At 45.7% G+C, this 19,103-nt stretch overlaps 1 protein-coding gene and 1 long non-coding RNA gene across 6 annotated transcripts in view; one reads left to right on the top strand and one right to left on the bottom strand.

The window, feature by feature from the left end:
- The window catches only part of TBX15 (T-box transcription factor 15), a 104,964-nt gene extending 87,049 nt beyond the window's left edge, over nucleotides 1-17,915 (top strand). For all 3 annotated transcript variants that reach the window (XM_003990514.6, XM_045033358.1, XM_006935028.5), the window contains exons 7-8: nucleotides 5,240-5,337; nucleotides 15,421-17,915. In XM_003990514.6, the coding sequence (XP_003990563.2) occupies nucleotides 5,240-5,337; nucleotides 15,421-16,205 (883 nt within the window). In that variant the 3' untranslated portion in view covers nucleotides 16,206-17,915. The remainder of the gene's footprint in view (nucleotides 1-5,239; nucleotides 5,338-15,420) is intronic.
- Nucleotides 1,240-15,545, bottom strand: LOC111561803. Of its 3 annotated transcripts, XR_006582957.1 has the most exons (4): nucleotides 15,407-15,545; nucleotides 11,261-13,066; nucleotides 8,677-9,046; nucleotides 1,240-1,924 (listed from the first exon to the last, which is right to left on the bottom strand). It is a non-coding gene; the product is annotated as an uncharacterized LOC111561803 (long non-coding RNA). The 3 variants fall into 3 exon arrangements; XR_002744695.2 differs by lacking the exon at nucleotides 1,240-1,924 and having other exon boundaries at nucleotides 7,575-9,046; XR_006582956.1 differs by lacking the exon at nucleotides 1,240-1,924 and having other exon boundaries at nucleotides 7,575-9,046; nucleotides 11,505-13,066.
- Nucleotides 17,916-19,103: the final 1,188 nt, after the last annotated feature.

Genomic DNA, 19,103 nt, shown 5'->3' with positions numbered 1-19,103 from the left:
CTCTGTTGGGGGGCCTTTTAAAATATTCCTGGACAACAAATATGTAGGAGCCAGTTCCAGCTCCAGGAAAGAAGGAGGTGTGGAAGGTTTGCCCTCACCTCAGTGGATGAAGGACAGTCTAAGAAAAAGGATTAGAAAGTTGAGATATGGTAATTAGATCTGAAAGAACAGTGTATTCTGGTTCTGTGTCTTTTCAAATGCTGGAACAGGAAGAGAGAGGAAAGATCAGAGGTGCAGTACCGCCCATGGGATAAAATCCAAGCACCTAACATGGCATAAATATCCACAGTATCTGCCCCATCATCTCATCTTGCACCTGGAGCTCCAGTCACCCTGAACTATTTTCAGTTCCCAGAACGTGCCTTCCCTTCCATACCTCCAAGGCTTTGCGCACACTGTTAGCTCTCCTAGGAAAGGTCTTTCTGCCTCTTGTCTGTGTGGGAAACTGCTGAGTAACCTTTAATATGAAGCTGAAGTCACTGGCCTATCATGGAGTGATCCTGGGGTTTCCCAGGTGTAGGAAGTACTTCTTGTTCAGGGCTCCATAGCATCTTCTATGTATCGTCAGTGTAGCACTGATCACACAGGTCAGAATTAGTCATTTACATGTTGTTCTCTCTTTCTTCTAAGTTTGTTTATTTATTTTGAGATGGTATGTGTAAGCAGGGAAGGGGCAGACAGAGAGAGGGAGAGAGAGAATCCCAAACAGGCTCCATGCTGCCAGTGTCAGGCTAGAACCGTGAACCGTGAGCTCATGACCTGAGCCAAAATCAAGAGTCGGACGCTTAACCAACTGAGCCACCCAGGCACCCCTACACGTTTTTCTCTTTTTGTTAAACAGAACACTCCCAAATTACAGTAAAGACCCTCTGCTCTTTTTTGTTTTTAAATCTCCTGAACACGGCACATTTACTGGTTGGAAAACTTCTTTGTGACTTCAAAACCCCATCTCTGTATTTCTTGACTGTCTGTTATTGACAGATGGCCGATGGCCTTATCAATCCCTAGTATAGGTTCCCTTTGTTGCCAGAATCACCAGCAAATAACTTGGGGAAGAGTTAAAAGTCAGAACTACAGAGAAAATAAATAGAAGAATCATAAAAAGCAACCCTGTCTCTCAACACAAATAAAAAAACAAAGTATACATCAACGTGCTACCTAATAGATTCATGAATGTAGTTATAATTGTTGTTATAATTATCAAATATTTGCTGAACTCCAAAGCGGGGCAATCCCACATTTTATTTTTAATTAGAATTTGGAAGAATAATTCTTTGCAGTCTGGCTTTTTTTTTTTTTTTTTTTCAAATCAGTTGATCTTGAGGCATCATCAGTTTGTAAAAGAGATCTTTGGCTTGCTTCCTTTCCTTCCTTTTCTCCCTCCTCTTGAGCACATTCTGTTGGTTTGGCCAGTGAGCAGACTGAAAAGTCTAAAGAGAAGAGGCCTGGAAATCAGAGAGATGATTCCAGCCAAAGCACTGAACAAAAAGGGTTAGATATGGCCTCTCTTGTCACTGGAGCAAACAAGGAAAAGTAAGCAAGAAGGAGGCACTTGCCAATATGATCATCTCTGATTGGAAACCTCAGACGTGACATCAGGTCTCTGGTGTGCAATGGACCCAGAGAGGCCCACCATGTGGAACATGTTAATGACGTGAGGTTACCTAAGACTGCCTTTTTTTTTTTTTTAATCTGTTAGGCAATGAATTCACTTTTAAGAACCTTAAGATAAAATTTTACAAACCCAGTGTTCAATGGTGATGAATAAGTAAACAATGTGCTGCTCACGATAAACTTTGAATAGATGTCCAAGTGGCCGAAGATGTTAATGGGTAGTTGGCAAAGACTCTTGTAAGAGAAGATGAGGGTAGAAATGACGGGCCTCTGATAGGGGACTCAGACTTGCAGGTCAGAAATTCTGTGACTGGAACAGAAGAAACCAAAGGAAAAGTGAAACTCCTCTGAGACCTGAGTCAAGAAAGGCACAAACAGCTATGGAAACAAGTCCCACTTCTCCAATACCAAAGGAGTCCTTTTGTCTTCAGAGTCCTGATTTTCCATCAAGTTGTTTTTTTAAGTTTTACGCTGGCTACAGTTCATGAAACAATGGCTCAGTAATAAAACACAGGGTGAAAATTTACTCCTTTTTAATGAATTAAGTGCATGTAAATTGAGTCTTACCAGGCAATAGGCATCACCTTTAGCACTGGGACACAGAGAAACATGGGATCCAAAGCAGACATGCTAGTGATGGAGAGGGCTGGATTACCTGGAACTTATCTTGCCGTGGCCCATCACCCGAGCCTGATACATAGAACTAGTACTTTCTAACAATTAGATCTATCCAGTGAAGCTTAATGGAGTTTGAGGAGAAATAAGATGTGGCATATAGTAAACAAATAGGATTAATTTTTCTAAAAAGAGACATGCTTTGCATATATAAATAGGTTCAGGGAGTATCCAGGATAATTCTGTGAAGGATGGAGCCACGGCCAAGTGTGGTGAGGAATGTGTGGTCTTAGTCATTTTTCAGTAGTCGTGACCCCTCCCCCACCACCCCACCACCAAAATGAATCTTGTGACCGACCCCTGGACTGGATAGACCATGGCTGTGTCCATATGTGGAATCTCGTACATTACATTCTTAACGGCTAAGGAAAGTCTGCCTGAAGGGGATGTGGAAACCGTCTGGCACTGTCACCATTTCCTCATTGGTAAAGGAACCAGAGGGTAAAAGTTACATCAGAGATTTCAGCCCAAGGTCAGAAAGAACTTTCTAACGTCTGTTAGAAAACTGAGTATTTTCCTTGGGAAATACTCCAACAAAGGCTGAATAACCATCCAAGCTGGCATCACAGGAAGTAGAAGTAGGTGATACCCAGGAATTTCCCTTTTGTTTTTTTATTAAAAAAAATTTTTTTTAATGTTTATTTATTTCTGAGAGAGAAAGAGAGACAGAGCACGAGCAGGGAAGGGGCAGAGAGAGAGTGAGACGTAGAATCCAAAGAAGGCTCCAGGCTCTGAGCTGTCAGCACAGAGCCCGACGTGGGGCTCGAAGTCACAAACTGCGAGATCATGAGCTGAGCTGAAGTCAGATGCTTAACCGACTGAGTCACCCAGGCACCCCAACTTTCCCAATTTTTAAACCTATTGATTCCACGACTCAGTCTTTCAGTTGGATTTTAGACTTGGACAGATGGGCAAATGGCCACTATCCTACAGAGAGTTGACTGCTTAAATAAAATCATGAATACCTTTGCCACAATCTTTTTGCCTGTTGTGAAAATGAAATCAAAGCTTTTTATATTTCTTTAATAAATACAATATTGGCAAGTATGACAGTGTATTATTGTTACTTCAGTCTTCTGTCACTTTATTAGGAAATGAGAAGGGACTGTTCTTTGTCCTTGAGCTAATATTTTGCCCCTCGTTAGTACATGTTCCTGGGAAGAATGGAATCGGAGGTGGAGCAACAAAGGCCTTGCCATTTGCAGGGAGCCTGCCGTGCCATTAAAGGGAATCCTAAGATGTTCTGGTGGGTGGCCAGCATTCCAGAGCAAGGCAGTGAGATCTAGGCCCGGCCTATCTCTTTCTTACAATCATCAAAGCTCGGCATGCCTTTATCTGCCTATCCCCTTATTATTGTGAACTCCCTAATTGCCTGGACTCTTTCTCTCCACAAATAGTTTCCTGTACTGTATTCAGCATTGATGTAGGTGAGTATGTGGACACGTCTTCTATTCCTACTTTTAACAGATTAACAGCTAATAAACACCATGCAACACCCTCTCTTCTCAACCTCTTCTAAAAATACAGAGTTCGATTTGCCAACATTGGTGTATTTAAAGCCTCCAAGATTCCAGGGAAGACTTTAGAAAGTTAACTGTGCAAGTAAGGGCTGTTCAGAGAGGAGATTTTCCAACATAAAGAGCCAATCAGTGTATCAGCAGCTCATCTGAGAAGAACCTCAGGGGATCTTATAGTCATTTATAAGGAAAGGATATTTGTTCTCACTTAAAACTTCTCACTTTGTTCTTGGTCTGCAGGACTGATGACAACTCTGGAAATGTATTGCCTAGGGAGCAGGACAGGCAGCGTGTTTTCATCTCAGGAGGGAGAGCTTGTCTTTTCTGGGAAGGGATGCCATGTTACCTTCCAGTAACTTTGCAATGAAAGGACTATGTCACCTCGTTTTCTCTACCCTCCTTGTCCTGCCTTCCCCGTAGTCCCTGAACTTCCCTTCCCTCCACTTAGAAGTGAAGCAGTTAATTTTAAAGAAAAGTGAATAATCAGAAGCTATGTTCAAAGCTTGAAACGAAGCCCTAGCCAGGACTGTGTTCCGAGGACTTGGAATATCAGCAAGAATATGTCTGAGATAACTTGGACAGTTATGTTGAAATTGTGCCCATCAGCACCTCATATATATGACAGAGAGAGAATTTATTGACGGGTAAAGTAGGCACTGTGTGCATATTTCAATTAATGGAACCTCCAGTATCAATGAAACAGAGAAGCCTTAATGTATTCGTAAAATCCTGGATGTTTCCTGTGGTCTGACTGTCTCAAGTAAGTGACCCTCAACGACCAGCTTGATTATTAGATGATAAAATACAGGTAAATATTTACAGAAAGGTCTTGGCCTTTTTGCTTGAGGTATAGTTTCTGGGACCAAACCCTTTCTTTGCCTTCAGGTGGGTGTTTTTTAAGGCAACGGAAACTCAAGTGTATCTGCCCTGCTTGCCTCTGTTGATTTAAGAAGCCTGTAAAGCCACAGCGATTTGACAATTTCATTGACTCCACATATTCACTGATAGAGCTGGGGCAGTCTGTGTCTGTGTCACTGTGGTAATGATGACAACATCGTCCTGTGCTAGAGAAACCGGCAGCGCTACTCTCTGTTCAACTCCATTCGTGATATTAGTGACCTTGACCTTTAACAATTAAGGTGGGTTTTTTTTTTCCATGCAGACCAGACATCCTTTGAAGAAAGCTCAGAGGAAAAGTCCATCATAGTTACAACTTACTCGCAAATAATCTGAATTGGGCTAATTTCTTCTTCCTTTTGCATTTCAGTGTCATCTATACCTTGCGCTCTTCCAGACGAATTGCCCCCAGTGGTGATATCTCTCAGTGCCTATGTCTATACCACTTCTCAGACAAATCACCACAGATCTTTAAAATGTCAGTGCATTTCTTGGCGTTATTTACAACTCCCTTTGCTGACTTTTGTCCTTGGCAGGACCGGACTGGAAGCCATCATGGAGACTTACGCGTTCTGGAGACCCCCTGTGCGCACACTCACCTTTGAGGATTTCACCACCATGCAAAAGCAGCAAGGTAAAGTTGTGGGGCACGGCCTCTGCCTGGTGATAGTGCCGAGGAGAGTGGGAGCAGAACTGAATATAGCACATCTGGCCCCAAGCCAAGCCATGAGTTACACCCGTTCTTCTAGAACGAAGAGTACTTGGTAGCGCCCTAAATAACCAAAGCATAACCACTTGCGCAAACAAGCCACTTCCAGAGGCAGCACGCTTTCACTCTTCCTAAAAGCAGGGTTAAGTTCACGATTATGATGGTGGTGAAATTATTACTTCTACCCCTGAACGTTCACATAGCCCTTGGTACTCGAAGAGATCTTCGTAATAACATCATTTATTCCTCATGCCAGCCTTATCAGTTTTCTTAATCTAGTTTTGTAGATGAGAACAAACTCGGCCTGCACAACGGCAGTGAATTGCTCAGGTCTGACAGCAAGGTGGGGGGGGGGGGGCTGCCACAAGCCCGTCGGAGTCTCGCGACTTGTGTTCCCTCCTGTTCTTGTTTACGTGGAACAACACGTGCCTCAGGTTGATGGGCTGGGTGGACTTTTTCCTTGCACTGCTTTGTCCTTTCTTCCAGGATCTGCCCTCTCTAGCAGCTCAGGTCGGGAAGCCTGTGGCCTGCTCACAGGTGATTCGTGGGCTGACCTCAACTCCTTTCTTCAGTCCCATCGGTGGCTCTTCCCAGCACAGCCCCCGTTCACCTGGGGAAGCTTCCAGAGTGTCAGATGCTTTATAAGCCTCCCTCTCCAACCTCCTCCCGTCCCAGAGTGGCACGGGCCAAAATTACAGACAAAGCTTATTCTGTTCTGTCACATGGCTGCCGTTAATAGAGCCCTGAGTTTTGAAATTGTGGCTCTGCCATATGGGAGACCCTTCTAGCACTTGATGATACATTATATTACATTCCCCTCCCAGGGGAGCTTCTGGTGGTTTGCACGCTAAATTAGGTTTTGTAACTTATATTATTGCGCTCTCTCAGATTGTAAGATAAAGCGATTGAAAACATAGGGTCTGGAGTCAGACCGCTTGGGTTAGGCTCTTCCTAGCTTTGGGACCTTGACCAAGTCCCTAATCCTTTCTGATACTTAGTTTTCTCATGTGCAAAATGGAGAATTTTTGTGAGGATTAAATGAGACAATGGAAACAGGGGAAGCGCTCACGACATGCTAGCTCTCGTGGTGGTGGTGGTGGTGGTCGTCATCGCCACCATCTCTGTCCCTCTCTGTTCCTGTACATGGATACCTGAGAGGCAGATGCATCAGGGACAAGAGATACTGCCTTTCTGATGATTAGTTATTTAAAACATGATTAGACCATTCACCTTCACAGGGATCTGGTGAGGCAAGTGATCCAGAATTTCTCTCTCTCTTTTTTTTTTTTTTTTTTTTAATAAATGGAGGAGAAATGGAAGCCCTCTGCATGAAGCAGCCTTCTTCTCATAATCCTGTGAGAAAAGAAGGGTCAATGCATCTTCAGGGTGTTGCTATTGCTTCTAGGCTCTTGTGGCCCTTAGGAGGCAGAGGTATTCTGACAGTTGGGAAATCTGGGTCTCCATCTTGGATGGCCACTACCTCTCTATAACCTTGGGCAAGGTACTTCTAGTGAATCTGTTTTCCTCACCCACCAAAGAGGGGTAATTTTTTTTACAAGATCATTTATGTAAACATGCTTCATAAAGGAACATGTGTCATTCTCATGCAAAGATACTTACTTGATCCTGTTTATTTCTGAGGTGGCTCCTTGCTTCTTTGCCCTTGCTTTATGTCGATTTTGCAAGCTCTAGCTAAGCAAGAGTTTGTATCATGGAGGCTGGTGTGAGAATGTTGGCAGGGGTATTGCCAGTTCTTGAGAAGCAGGCATGGGTGGGGACATTGTGTTCACTGCTGTGTTCTCAAGAACTGTCACAGGGCCTGGCACCCCAGAAGTACCTAATGAACAATGCCAAGTGAAGTCACTTGGTGGCACTGTGGCTCAGGTAGGCAGGGTCACTGTCTGATACATGTGCTTGGAGCACAACTACCTAATATGTGTGTAGATGTGGATGTGGAGTGATGACTGGGGTTGGCAACCTGTATTTCAGCAGCACGTGGGGCCGTTAGGCAGGCACAGGCAGAGGGAACTGGCGTGAGTTGCTTAGGTGTGTAACATGGCCGGTTTCACGGTGTTTCTATCAAAAATTTATCCATAATGATAAATTTATTGTTGACACTTGGGAAACAATGGTTTAAGAGAAACTGGACTTTTGAAGCAAAATGTCACACTTAATTAGGGAGTCCATTTTTTATTGGTGGGGGATGAACTTGGAATTACTAGATACATATGGTAGTGGGATGGGGCTGGAGGGAGAGCCAAAATTCTATTCAATTGTTTAATTGGAATCCATTTTTGAACTATACATTGAACTTGATCCAGATTCTCATTATTAAAAACTATGTGGCTTGGTTTCTTCACATTAACAAAGGACATAAAAGAAACAACATTCACTCCCTCCTCCCTTAAGAACTAAGAATTCCGGTAGCTCTGGACAGTATCACGCATGAAACGAAGAAAAGAGACATAGCCACCTGTGTTGAACTGTCTCGTGTCTTAGAAGGAGTAGAAAGTGATGACCTTCTAGAGGGAACTTCGGTGGCAGACTGATCTTGTAGTAATTTCCTTTTGGTGAAGAGAGTATTGGCAGTGTTGACACGAAACCTAAGCTCCACATAATGACTGACTTACCCAGTGTCCATATAACCTCACTGCTTCAGACACATGAATATCTGGCATGTCAAATACATGGCCCTAAGACTGTTTTCTACTGCTGCTTCTGCTGCTGTTGCTGGAAGCTAGACTCTTCTGTCTGAACGAGGTTACAGATGCTTTTTTCATCCTGTCCTTGCTGTCATTTTTATTTCTCTTTCATGAAGTCCCATTTGTTGATAACATTGCAAGGAAAGCCCTTAGTTGAATTAGCCGCAGTTTTGCAAAAACCCAAATCCTTCTGTTTAAAAAAATATATTGAATGGGTATTCTATATAGTTGTTTTCTCCTATGGAGAAGCATGCATGGGATTCCTTATCCTCTGCCTTTTACACAAAGAGAAACCGAGGCACAGAGCAAAGTCTGCTCACATATCTGCAGGTAAATGGTGAAAGAAGTGAGCTGAGGATTCCGAAGTGCGTCTCCATCTTGACAGGGCAGTTCCCTTCCCATTAGACCGCATTTGATTTCTTCATTCTTACTAGAGCTTTGATTGTCCACAACGTTGTTTTTTAGTTTACACTTCCAATTGATGTTTCCTTGCCAACACCTTGAGCATTAATTCTAAATAGGTCGATATTCTATTTTTATGAAGTCAAGTGTATGGTCTTACCTTCAGATGTCTTCATTTAGAATCAGCAAGGGAGTTCACATGTTTGGAGAGTCTGGAGATAGGATTCTATTTCAGGAGGGGCTTCTGCCTGAACACTGCTAGTGGCAGGGACAAAATGAACTAACCAAGTAGGTGATGCTTGGGGACGTTGACTGAGGCAACACAGGTAGAGAAGAAAAAAGAGGAGCCCAGGTCAGTTATGGCCAAGTGCAGTCCTGTTGTTCTGATGATATATACAGTGGAGCTGTTTGTACGGCCCAAACCGAAAGAGCTTGTGTGAGCACCATCCATGTCCAAGGGGCTGACAACTCTTGTACCAGGAAGGAACCATCTTGGACCAGTGACACCAGAGCTGGCAGTCCATCTCTATCTGTGGAAATAAGGAGACCTGCCATTTATGGAACACTCCCTCTTCCTCAAATGGTAGCAGACATCACCAGAAAAGACCTCAACACTATTGGGTCTTTTAATGTTTGTCAGGCAGTTAAAAGGATATGAGCATCTCTGTTGGTGCTGGGATTTTCATCAGCTTGATTTATAACAATTAGAGGTTGGTCCTGGAAAGGGATCAGAAACTGAGAAATTCCAACCAGTAAAACACAGGGAAAGGGGACAGTTCAAGGGACAGCTTGTCTTTGAATTACTGTGGATTACTCTGTAATGATTCCGAGATAGCTACTTACGCAGATCTCATGTATCACTGAGGTGAGGAAGGATGGCTGTGAGGAGCTCGTGACAGGGATTGACAGGGTGTCTGAACTCAGTCCACTAAAACAGTGGCAACATACATTTTGTTTTGTCCCAAAGTCCCTGATGCTCGATGTGTCCAGAAATCTAGCACACTATTAACCTTACAGACTTGGCGCCCTCTCCTGGGGGAAGAACACCACTATATATATATGCATCATCCTGGGTGTTTCCCTGCCTTCTTCCCCACCGTAGGTAGCCCCCATCTCCAAGTTCTGGAATCCGTCCACACCTCTAATCTCCCTTGCCACCACCTGCTCCAGGCTCCCACCTGACTTCATCCTCAGACCCCCCATGATGGTAACATAGCTGTGAGCAGCAGTAGACCTACATCTTAAGTTTCAATTTGAGGGAAAGGGTCATGTGCCCCTCTTAAGGTTTCTAGCAAAATCTCTGAGTCTCATTGACTCAAATTGCGTCACCCCCGAACCAATTACTGTGGTCAGGGGTGGGGAATATGATGCGTGGACCATCTAGCTCTTAGTCACATGCCTTCCCTGGAGGTAGGGGTGGAGAGCTGAGAGTGGGGGATGGGGGTGTTCTCAGTGGGAAGCTGGGTACTGTGGCCAGGAGACCGGCAGATCGGCCCTCAGTGGCAATCACAATTGGTGTGTACATGGCCGCAGGGAAGGCAGTAAAACAAGGAGCAGAGAAAACAGACCAGTTCATGGAATGTGAAAAACCAGGGCCAGCCCAGCTAGGCAAGGTGGTAGGTGTGAAACAGGGCCATTCAGGAAACGGAGAGACTCAGAACCCAAAAGACCAATGTGAAAAATGAGAATTGGGTGAATATATTACAAGCTAGATTAGGGGCACCAGGTAAGCATCTGACTTTGGCTCAGGTCATGATCTCACGGTTTGTGGGTTAGAGACTTACATGGGGCTCTCTGCTGTCAGCGCAGACCCTGCTTCTGATCCTCTCTCTCTCTCTCTCTCTCAAAAATAAACATTTAAAAAAAAGGAAGAGGTCTGGATCTATGTATATCTTTAAGCTTTATGGAGAAGGATGCATTAAGAGTCTTTCTAAGATTGAAACCACACAATTCTCATTAGCACTATAATGTTTCACATTTGCATTCTAAGAAGGGCCCTCATTTCAACTAAGGGTAATTCCATAGTAGGGAGGAATGGAGTTGTTATCCTTAACTTTATGGCTTTTGGGTTTATTCCCTGGGATCAGTCCACAGGGTGCTGAGATCTTACCTTTGCCCTGTTTGAACGCCTCAAAGGCGGCTACTCAGGGACACAGTGATCCCACATTCTCCAAGGGACACATGCCACCAAGTTATATGAGAGAAGAGTCTGGCTTACGCAACCAAGTAATTATATGGAAATTTATTCTTTACTAGCCCAGATGGGGTCTTGTTTTTACTGTTTTTCAATTTTTTTGGGGGGGGGGAAAGCACAACAAAATAGACCCAAAAGGAAACTGTATGTGAATGCCTCCATATTACAATCTGGAAGTGATCAATTTAAAGATGCAAAAGTCAGCAGGTTTGGTATTCAGGATTTTCATGGTCACATTGTACTTGTCTTCATGGTACACAAGTATATTCTAGGTTATTGTCCTCGTATGGAATCACTGCTAAACATGTATTCTTTTTGGTTATTTTGGCTGTGAGCCTTGAATATTGGAACAAGTTAATGTTGAATATGAATTTCAATGAGTATCTCCTCACTTGGGTCCATGGGTAAAACAAGATGCAGGGAGGTGGGGCGGGTGGGGGATTGGTCCTGGAATACCAGAGAGTTTTCAGCTACTTAGGGCATTACATTTTAATCACCTCTCAGACATGGATTAAGGCCTCTGGGGACAGTGGGAAAGACACCAACCTACCTATTTGTGTTCAATTCCGCTTGCTTGATCTGAGAATAGAGACACAGAGCATGGAATTTCCATTCTAGGCAGGGGTGAGGCGAGAGGGAAAGATCGTTCAGAGAGGAAACAGAGCTGGTTTAGCCTTTGGGAGTACAGGCTTAGTGGGCCCCTAGTGGTCACGGGCCCAGTGCTCTGTCATTCGCAACCATGGAGGCTCCTCCAGCCTGTTACATCCGGGCATCTAGCTGTGACATATGCTCACCAGAGTGCGGGGAGGCCAGACATGCTCAGCTCCGTGGACAGAAGCCAACACCTGAGAGTCTCCCCATCAGAACTCAAATGCCCTGTGATTCCTTTCTCCTTCTTTCACTCCTTCTTCACTGACAGAAGGGAAAAGAAATGGAAATACATATTTAATGCCTTTGTGCACTTTGTATTATATGTTATTTCATCTGTTTCTCAGAACATCCCTACAAAGGTAGATACCCGAAATTCCATTTGTATAGAGAGAGGCTAACTTGCAAGGTCCCGTAATCAGTAAGACAGCTGGGCAATCCAAATGCTACAGCCCACACTCATCTATTAATAAAGCTTCAATCAAGACCCTGAGAGCATTCAGGACCTGGCTGTGGCAGAGGGGTGAGGCGAGAATGTTATACAAGAAAGGGAGGTGTGCTTTTCTCTGAGAGGCAGCTCTGCCCCCTTTGTATCAGTGTCGCCTGGTTTTCCACTCTGCCCTAGGTCTTCTGTGATGAGAGGCCTCAGGCAGCCGAGTGTTGAGATGCACAGGGAGGGCAGCCTGCCTCCTTATGCTTATTTAGCGCTTGGCTGGCACTTCCGATCTTGTTTAACAGCCGACAAGCTGTTAGATCATGCGAGGGTAAAGACTTCTCGGTATCTCGTTTGCTTCTCTGCAAAATGAGTGCCACAGTCTTCTCTACGTGGACTTTGAAAACTAGCTGTCGTTTGTATTGAGTACTTGAAGTGCACGAGAGAACTTCTTCAAAGTGAATGGAAGCAATGTGACCTTCTCTTGGACAGGCTTGCTCCCCGGCTTCAAACACTGGTTCATGTGGGGGCTCCCGCCCCCTGAAACTCAGCAGGCCACCAAGTCTCATTTCCAGGGAGTGTCATCTAAAAGCCAAAGCAAGCTGACTACAAACTTTTTAACATGTACCTCTCATCTGCTCAGCAGAAATCCCTGTGACTTGTTAATAGCTCCCTTCTTATTTTTTTGTAGTGAAACCAATTGAGGCCTTAAATCAGTACCATTCGTTCCATCTCGGGCCATCTGAGAAAACCATTTAGAGTTGTAAAAAGTCATCTGTTGCATCTTGCGCTTCCTGCTGCAGGGCGAGGGCCAGTGCCTGACAGAGCGAACCCACAACAGGACGGCACAGTGTGCCGAACAGGGGGTCTCTTCGGGGACCCCATAAACACCAGATCTGGGAGAGCAAGAACGGACCTTCAAAGAGAGGAGACCAGATACATATCCCATAAAACACAAACCTCTTTACAGCTGGAGTCAAGTTTCTCCACTTGCGCCACAGCGCTGCTTTCACCGAAGCTCATAGTGTTTAGGGTGGAAGAGGAGGAAGATGTGCGCAGAATGCCACTTGCAGAAAACGAATCTCTGACCTTCCCCGGCCGGCCCTGTCGCCGAGGCCACGCAGTGGTCCAAAAACAAGAAGTGGGAGATGTTCTTCCTCCTCCTTCTCAGCTGTCCCCTTCCCAAACTCCTTTATATTAAAAGGATTCCTTGAAAAGTCCTTGTTGGCCATGCACACTTTTGTGTAAGTTTCATCCTCAGACGCAAATATAATTCTGCAAGGATAGAAAGTGAAGCCTTATCAGTTTGAGACCGTCTTTCAGAGATGAGGAGAATGAAGAGGCAGGACACGTTGCCTGTGGTCATGAGCCGGGTGGAGGCCGGCAGACCTAGAATTTGGGTGCTGTTCCTATGACCGTCAGCTGCTGGCTTCCTTCTCCCAGGGGGTGTTGACAATGTTGGCCTTCTCTCAGTTTGTGGAATAAAAATCTTTTCGCGAACCCTCTGAAAGGAATTTAAGGCATGAAGAAGAAACAAAGAAGGAGAATTTCCTGAAATGACTCTAACTAAAATCAGCTCCTGTTTGTAGTTCTACCTTGGGAGTTTCATGGGGGAAATTTTTGTGACCAAGGAAGAAGTGATACTGGTTGGGTTTTGTAAAAATTTAACTCTGACAAAGCTGTTGACAGGGGCTCAGTTTGTACTTCAATACTACTACCATATCTGTGCACGTAGGCTGAGGCTAAAAATTAACTTTGGGTTTCTCTTTGAGGTATCTGCGTCTCGGTGTGCACATCTGGATCCTCCTCCCTGGCACACTGTGGATGGTTCCCCTGTATCTCAATATCCCTGGAATCTTGCTGGTTTTCTTCACATTTCTCTCACGGATAAAAACCTTATTCCTGTTCCTTTCCACTTCAAATGCCCTTTACCCTTTTATAGCAGCTCAGGTTCCTCACGTGAGTTGTGGGTGACCTGAAGATAACCAGGCTCGTGGGGTGGGGGTGGGGGGAAGCTGTGCTTTTAAAGAACTCTGGGAAATTCCCAACCTTGCCCTGAAGGAGGGAGTCCATCATCGGAGGGTCTCTGTGGAGGACAAAGCAGCCTCCCGTTCCGGAATTCAGACGACAGGTCCGGAGGCCCCAGCAGTCCCCACTGTCTTTGCCAGTGGGCGAGGCAAAAAGCGGTTGCTACCCTGCTGCTTCCTAGCCCTGGGAAAGGAGAAGCTTGGAAAAGCCTTTTTTTTTTTTTTTTGGCTTCTGAGAACACATTTGAAGTAGGTTGGGTTGAACTGGCCCTTGACCTGTTGGTGCATCAGCGGCCAATCCAGTTCTAATATCCACACGTCAGAGAAGCAACTCTTTCAAACACAGATACGGGGACTTTAGGAGATGAAAGGGAGCTGGAGTTCCTCTACCCCAAAGTGTGGTCTCTATGCCAGTAAACAGCATCAATCTCAGAAATGCACGTTCTCAGGCCCTGCCCCGGACGTGTAGAATCAGAAACTCGGGGTGGTGGGTGGGGACAGTCAGCAATCTATTTTAACAAGGCTTCCAGGTGATTCTCATGGCCCTTAAAGTTTAAGGATTGCTATTCTGGGTACTTTGAAATAAGGAATTTGGGTATTATCATTGCTTTTCACCCCCGGCTGCACATTAGAATCATTTGATTGCTGTTTAGTTGGTCTGAGGTGGGATCCTGTCACTTCAAGCTTGTAGCTTCTCCTAACTTATCCAATTCAATTTCTCATCTTCTGGATAAAGAAACAAACCCAGAGAAGATAAGTGATGTGCTCAGGGTCAGCTGGGGGGGGGGTTCATGTGGCAGAGCTGTGAGGGCGCAGGTCTCCTGACTTTGTGACTGTCTGAACCCCTGCCCTCACAAATATCCCAAATCCACAGACTACATTTACAGTCCTTGTTCCAGTCTCTGAGACTGGACAGGGTCTTACAGAGGGAGATTGGCAGACCCTCTGGATTATGATGATTTAGTTACAGGTTAGCTCTGCTTAGCTCTTCCGGTTGTTCTCATAATACCTCTCATATGACAGAACTTCAGGCCAGTGCCTCCCTTCCCACTACCTGGGCCCCTCTCAGTCCTCAACCTTGACCTAGTGCCCCATTTCCTCTATGGGTACGGTCCTGAGATTTGGTATGCTGTGTTTTTACCTGGAAGACTAAATATGGCAAAGTCTGCAACAGTCCCTGGTGAAAACATATATTTCATGCCTTTCCACTGAGAACGGAAGAAGTTTTGTGGGGGGATTTTAATGCTGAGTACCAGAGGTCTTACTGGAAAGTGAATTTGTTTCTTCTTCGTGCCTCAAGTGAGAAATGGCAAAGTGAATATTGGAAGGGTTTTTTTTTTTTTTTTAAAGAAGACTTTGAAGGTATTTACACACAAACAAAAGTTTAGTGTTCTTTTGTGTCATCTCTGTCTTTTTTGGAGAGTGTGTGTGTGTGCCTATGTATGTGTGCACAGATAGAATCACTTAGGTCTGCTGAGTCAAGAGAAGGCTGTGGTTCTGTAAAAATCAGCCCGTCTGGGACATTTGAGGGTACCTCCTGCATGGCTTGCCTCTGGCCTGGACGGGCCTCTGTCTCAATGGCATTTACCTTTTATTTTTCAGGGGGCAGCACAGGCACTTCCCCGACCACCTCCAGCACTGGGACACCATCGCCTTCAGCTTCTTCTCACCTTTTGTCTCCATCCTGTTCTCCTCCAACATTTCACCTGGCCCCCAACACTTTCAACGTGGGCTGTCGAGAGAGCCAGCTGTGCAATCTAAACCTCTCTGATTATCCACCATGTGCCCGAAGCAACATGGCTGCCTTGCAGAGCTACCCGGGGCTGAGTGACAGTGGCTACAACAGGCTCCAGAGTGGCACTGCTTCAGCCACTCAGCCCTCCGAAACCTTCATGCCTCAGAGGACTCCATCCCTGATCTCAGGAATACCGACTCCTCCCTCGTTGCCTAGCAACAGCAAGATGGAAGCCTACGGTGGCCAGCTGGGGTCCTTCCCCACTTCCCAGTTCCAGTATGTCATGCAGGCCGGCAATGCAGCCTCGAGCTCCTCCTCACCACACATGTTCGGGGGCAGCCACATGCAGCAGAGCTCCTATAACGCCTTCTCTCTCCACAACCCTTACAATCTGTACGGATACAATTTCCCCACTTCTCCGAGGCTAGCCGCAAGCCCGGAAAAACTGAGCGCCTCTCAAAGCACTTTACTCTGTTCTTCTCCTTCCAACGGGGCCTTTGGAGAGAGGCAGTACCTGCCCACGGGGATGGAGCACAGCATGCACATGATTAGCCCTTCGCCCAACAACCAGCAGGCGACTAACACCTGTGACGGCCGGCAGTACGGGGCGGTCCCAGGCTCCTCCTCCCAGATGTCCGTGCACATGGTTTAATGGCCAGGCCGAACAGCACGGAGCCGGGGCCCCAGAGTCTCCACGGGCAGATCCTCCTCTTTGGGAGCCCAACGCCTTTGAAAAACGGGAACTGTGTATTTTTTTTTCTTTTTTTTTTTTTTTTCTGGAGGAGGAAAGCACATCCCGAAGAAGAACAAAAGACCTTTAAGCCACTGAAGGATACTTAACCGTGTGGAATCATCTCCGACTCAGTGGCCATTCTCCTGCCTTCCCAAACCTTAGTTTTATAAAGCATTGTCTACTCTAGAGTGGCCTTTGAAGAAACTGAATTATCATTTTATAATAATGTTAAGGGAGATGCTAGCATGTAGCAGCCATAAAAAGTTACCCCCACACAAATACAGACCTACCTATACGTACACACATACATACATACATGCGTGCATGCATGCACACACACACACACATACATATTCGCACACAAACTTACCTACAGCGATACACACACACACACACACACACACAGACTTGGAACTGGGCGAACTCTGTGGAGGGGGGCCCAGGTGGGTGCTTTCACCAAGAATTGGTCTATGTACAACGCTAGATGGACTGGGCCAGCAGTAGCTGCCAACCTTTCTCCCCTGCAGCTTACCCCGTTTCTGGAATGAACCGTGTATCCTGGAACCCCCTCCTACCCACAAGGGTGGACAGACACCACCACTACAACTGGACTTGGCTTCCTGAAAAAGATGGCTTTTGAACTTTGGCTCTCCTCACTCTGTGTTCGATCGCTGACGTTCCCAGTGGTACCTGTGAAAAGGGAGTAAGAGTAGCCGAATGAGAAAAGAGGAGAAGGAGTAGTGGGCAAGAGAGAGGCGGAGAGCGAGACTGAGAGAGGAAGTGTGAGCAATGGTGAGAGTGACAACGCACCGAGGAGATTGGTTTGGGGTCGTTTCTCCCCCTCCCCCCTACAGGTGATAGAATCATGGCGTTACCGAGGAGTAAGCCTCTCTGGGACACTGTGCAGAGTCAGGGCACTGGAGAGAGGACCCGGGCAAGGAATGCACTTGGATCCCACAGCTCTGACCAGCATGATCTAGAAGAGGGGTGCGCGGCCTGGGAAGTGCCCATTCCAGAGCGCGAAGCCTGGCAGGGGAGGGGGAACAGGAGTGTGAAGAAGGAAGGGTGTTATAATCCCGACAGATGATACCAAGAGCAGAGGCGACAAATCGAGGCCTGGCCGTCTGCATGCCAGATCCAGACACCTGACCTGGATTGTCTGCCCCGCAGCCCCCGGGGCAGGAGAAATCCAGTCACGTTCCAGGGAATTACAGATGGGCCTTTCTGCATCCTTCCACATGCCCTTAGGTCTCCATTTTTATCAAATAGTTTATTGCATTTTGAAGTTTGGGTTTTTTTTCCTTCATCTTTCCCTGTCCCCTCAAATCCTTTAATGTTAAGAAAACAAGTAAAGTTTGGTGCAAGCTAAACTTTTTAAGTGGTGTGGAAATGCAAATAATACCAAGTAATACAGATATTATTAAGATTTTTGGTTTTGAGGTGTTGTAGATAAATGTATTTATGTGCCTAGTGGGGAATCCAATATTATGAATATTAAAAAAGGGGGCAATAAAAAGGGTATGTAAAATATGTATGAAGTAAAGGTGTATAAAAAATTTGCCCTTATGCACGGAACTGTTTCTAAGTGCCAAGCACAGAAAGCCGCTAAATAAAATCTTTGCAATTGTTTCCTGTGTGTTTGTATGGAAAAAGTAAAAAGTCTATGCGTTTCCATTATGCTTTGTAATAAGCACAGCACGGTCATCTATACCACTTTACGTGATCTCTGTGTAGACCTCATGAAGTAGATATTACCATGCTCATTTTATGATTAGTAACTGCGCTCCAGAGAGGTTGAGCGGATTATCCAGGATCACAGAGTGTCAGAGAGGGAGCCAGGACTTGAAACCAGGTCTCACTCTGTGGGATGTTCGCCTCTCACATTAGCTGCAGATGCCAGTGAGTCTAATAGCGATCCTTACCCTGGCTATGTGCCCGGCGTGATACCATTCTATGACTATCTCCTCTCATCCTCCCACTGTTCTGTGAGATATTAGTTTATCCTCATTTCATAGATCTGGAAACAAGCTTTAAAAAGTTTCAGTACTTGATTAAGGCCCTCAGGTAGCAAGTGATTGAGCTGGCGATTTGACCTCAGAGTCCTTCAGGGCCCCTGCAGTCCCATGAAGCACTTGGGCAATCAGGAAAGAAATTCTATCCAAAGGGAGTGAGGGGAGAGTGACTCTGAGGCTGTTTAATCATAAATTTATACCCCCCCCCCTTAAACGCACCACCGCAAGACCAGAGGCATGATTTTGAGTTCTCATGCACCAAATGACTGATAAGAGACTAATAAAGTGCCTCAGGCTGTTCACTTATAAACACTCCCATGGATTCTCTCATTTGGGCCTCACAGTGTCCAAGGACAGGGTGGGAAGTATTGTTTTTGCAAATGGAAGATGAGGATTCTTAAAGTTGTGACCCGCCAGTGATTCAACATGGATGGGAAGCAGCAGAGCCAAACAGCAGAGCCCCCTGCTCTCCCTCCATCCTGGATCATTTCCGGTTGACAGCGACGTTGGGAGTCCACTGACCCATTTCATCGGGGCTCGATTTCAGGGGTCAGGTTGTCCATGAGCACACCCATTCACTGGAAATGGAGCTTGGTTTGGGGGAGTAAAAACTTCTCCAATCATTGCGTCAGGTTTTTTTTTTTTTTTAATTTTTTTTTTCAACGTTTATTTATTTTTGGGACAGAGAGAGACAGAGCATGAACGGGGGAGGGGCAGAGAGAGAGGGAGACACAGAATCGGAAACAGGCTCCAGGCTCCGAGCCATCAGCCCAGAGCCTGACGCAGGGCTCGAACTCACGGACCG

The sequence above is a fragment of the Felis catus genome, chromosome C1, assembly GCF_018350175.1.
Source record: "Felis catus isolate Fca126 chromosome C1, F.catus_Fca126_mat1.0, whole genome shotgun sequence".
NCBI classification, from domain to species: Eukaryota; Metazoa; Chordata; class Mammalia; order Carnivora; family Felidae; genus Felis; species Felis catus.
This window is presented reverse-complemented; position numbering and strand designations above follow the sequence as displayed.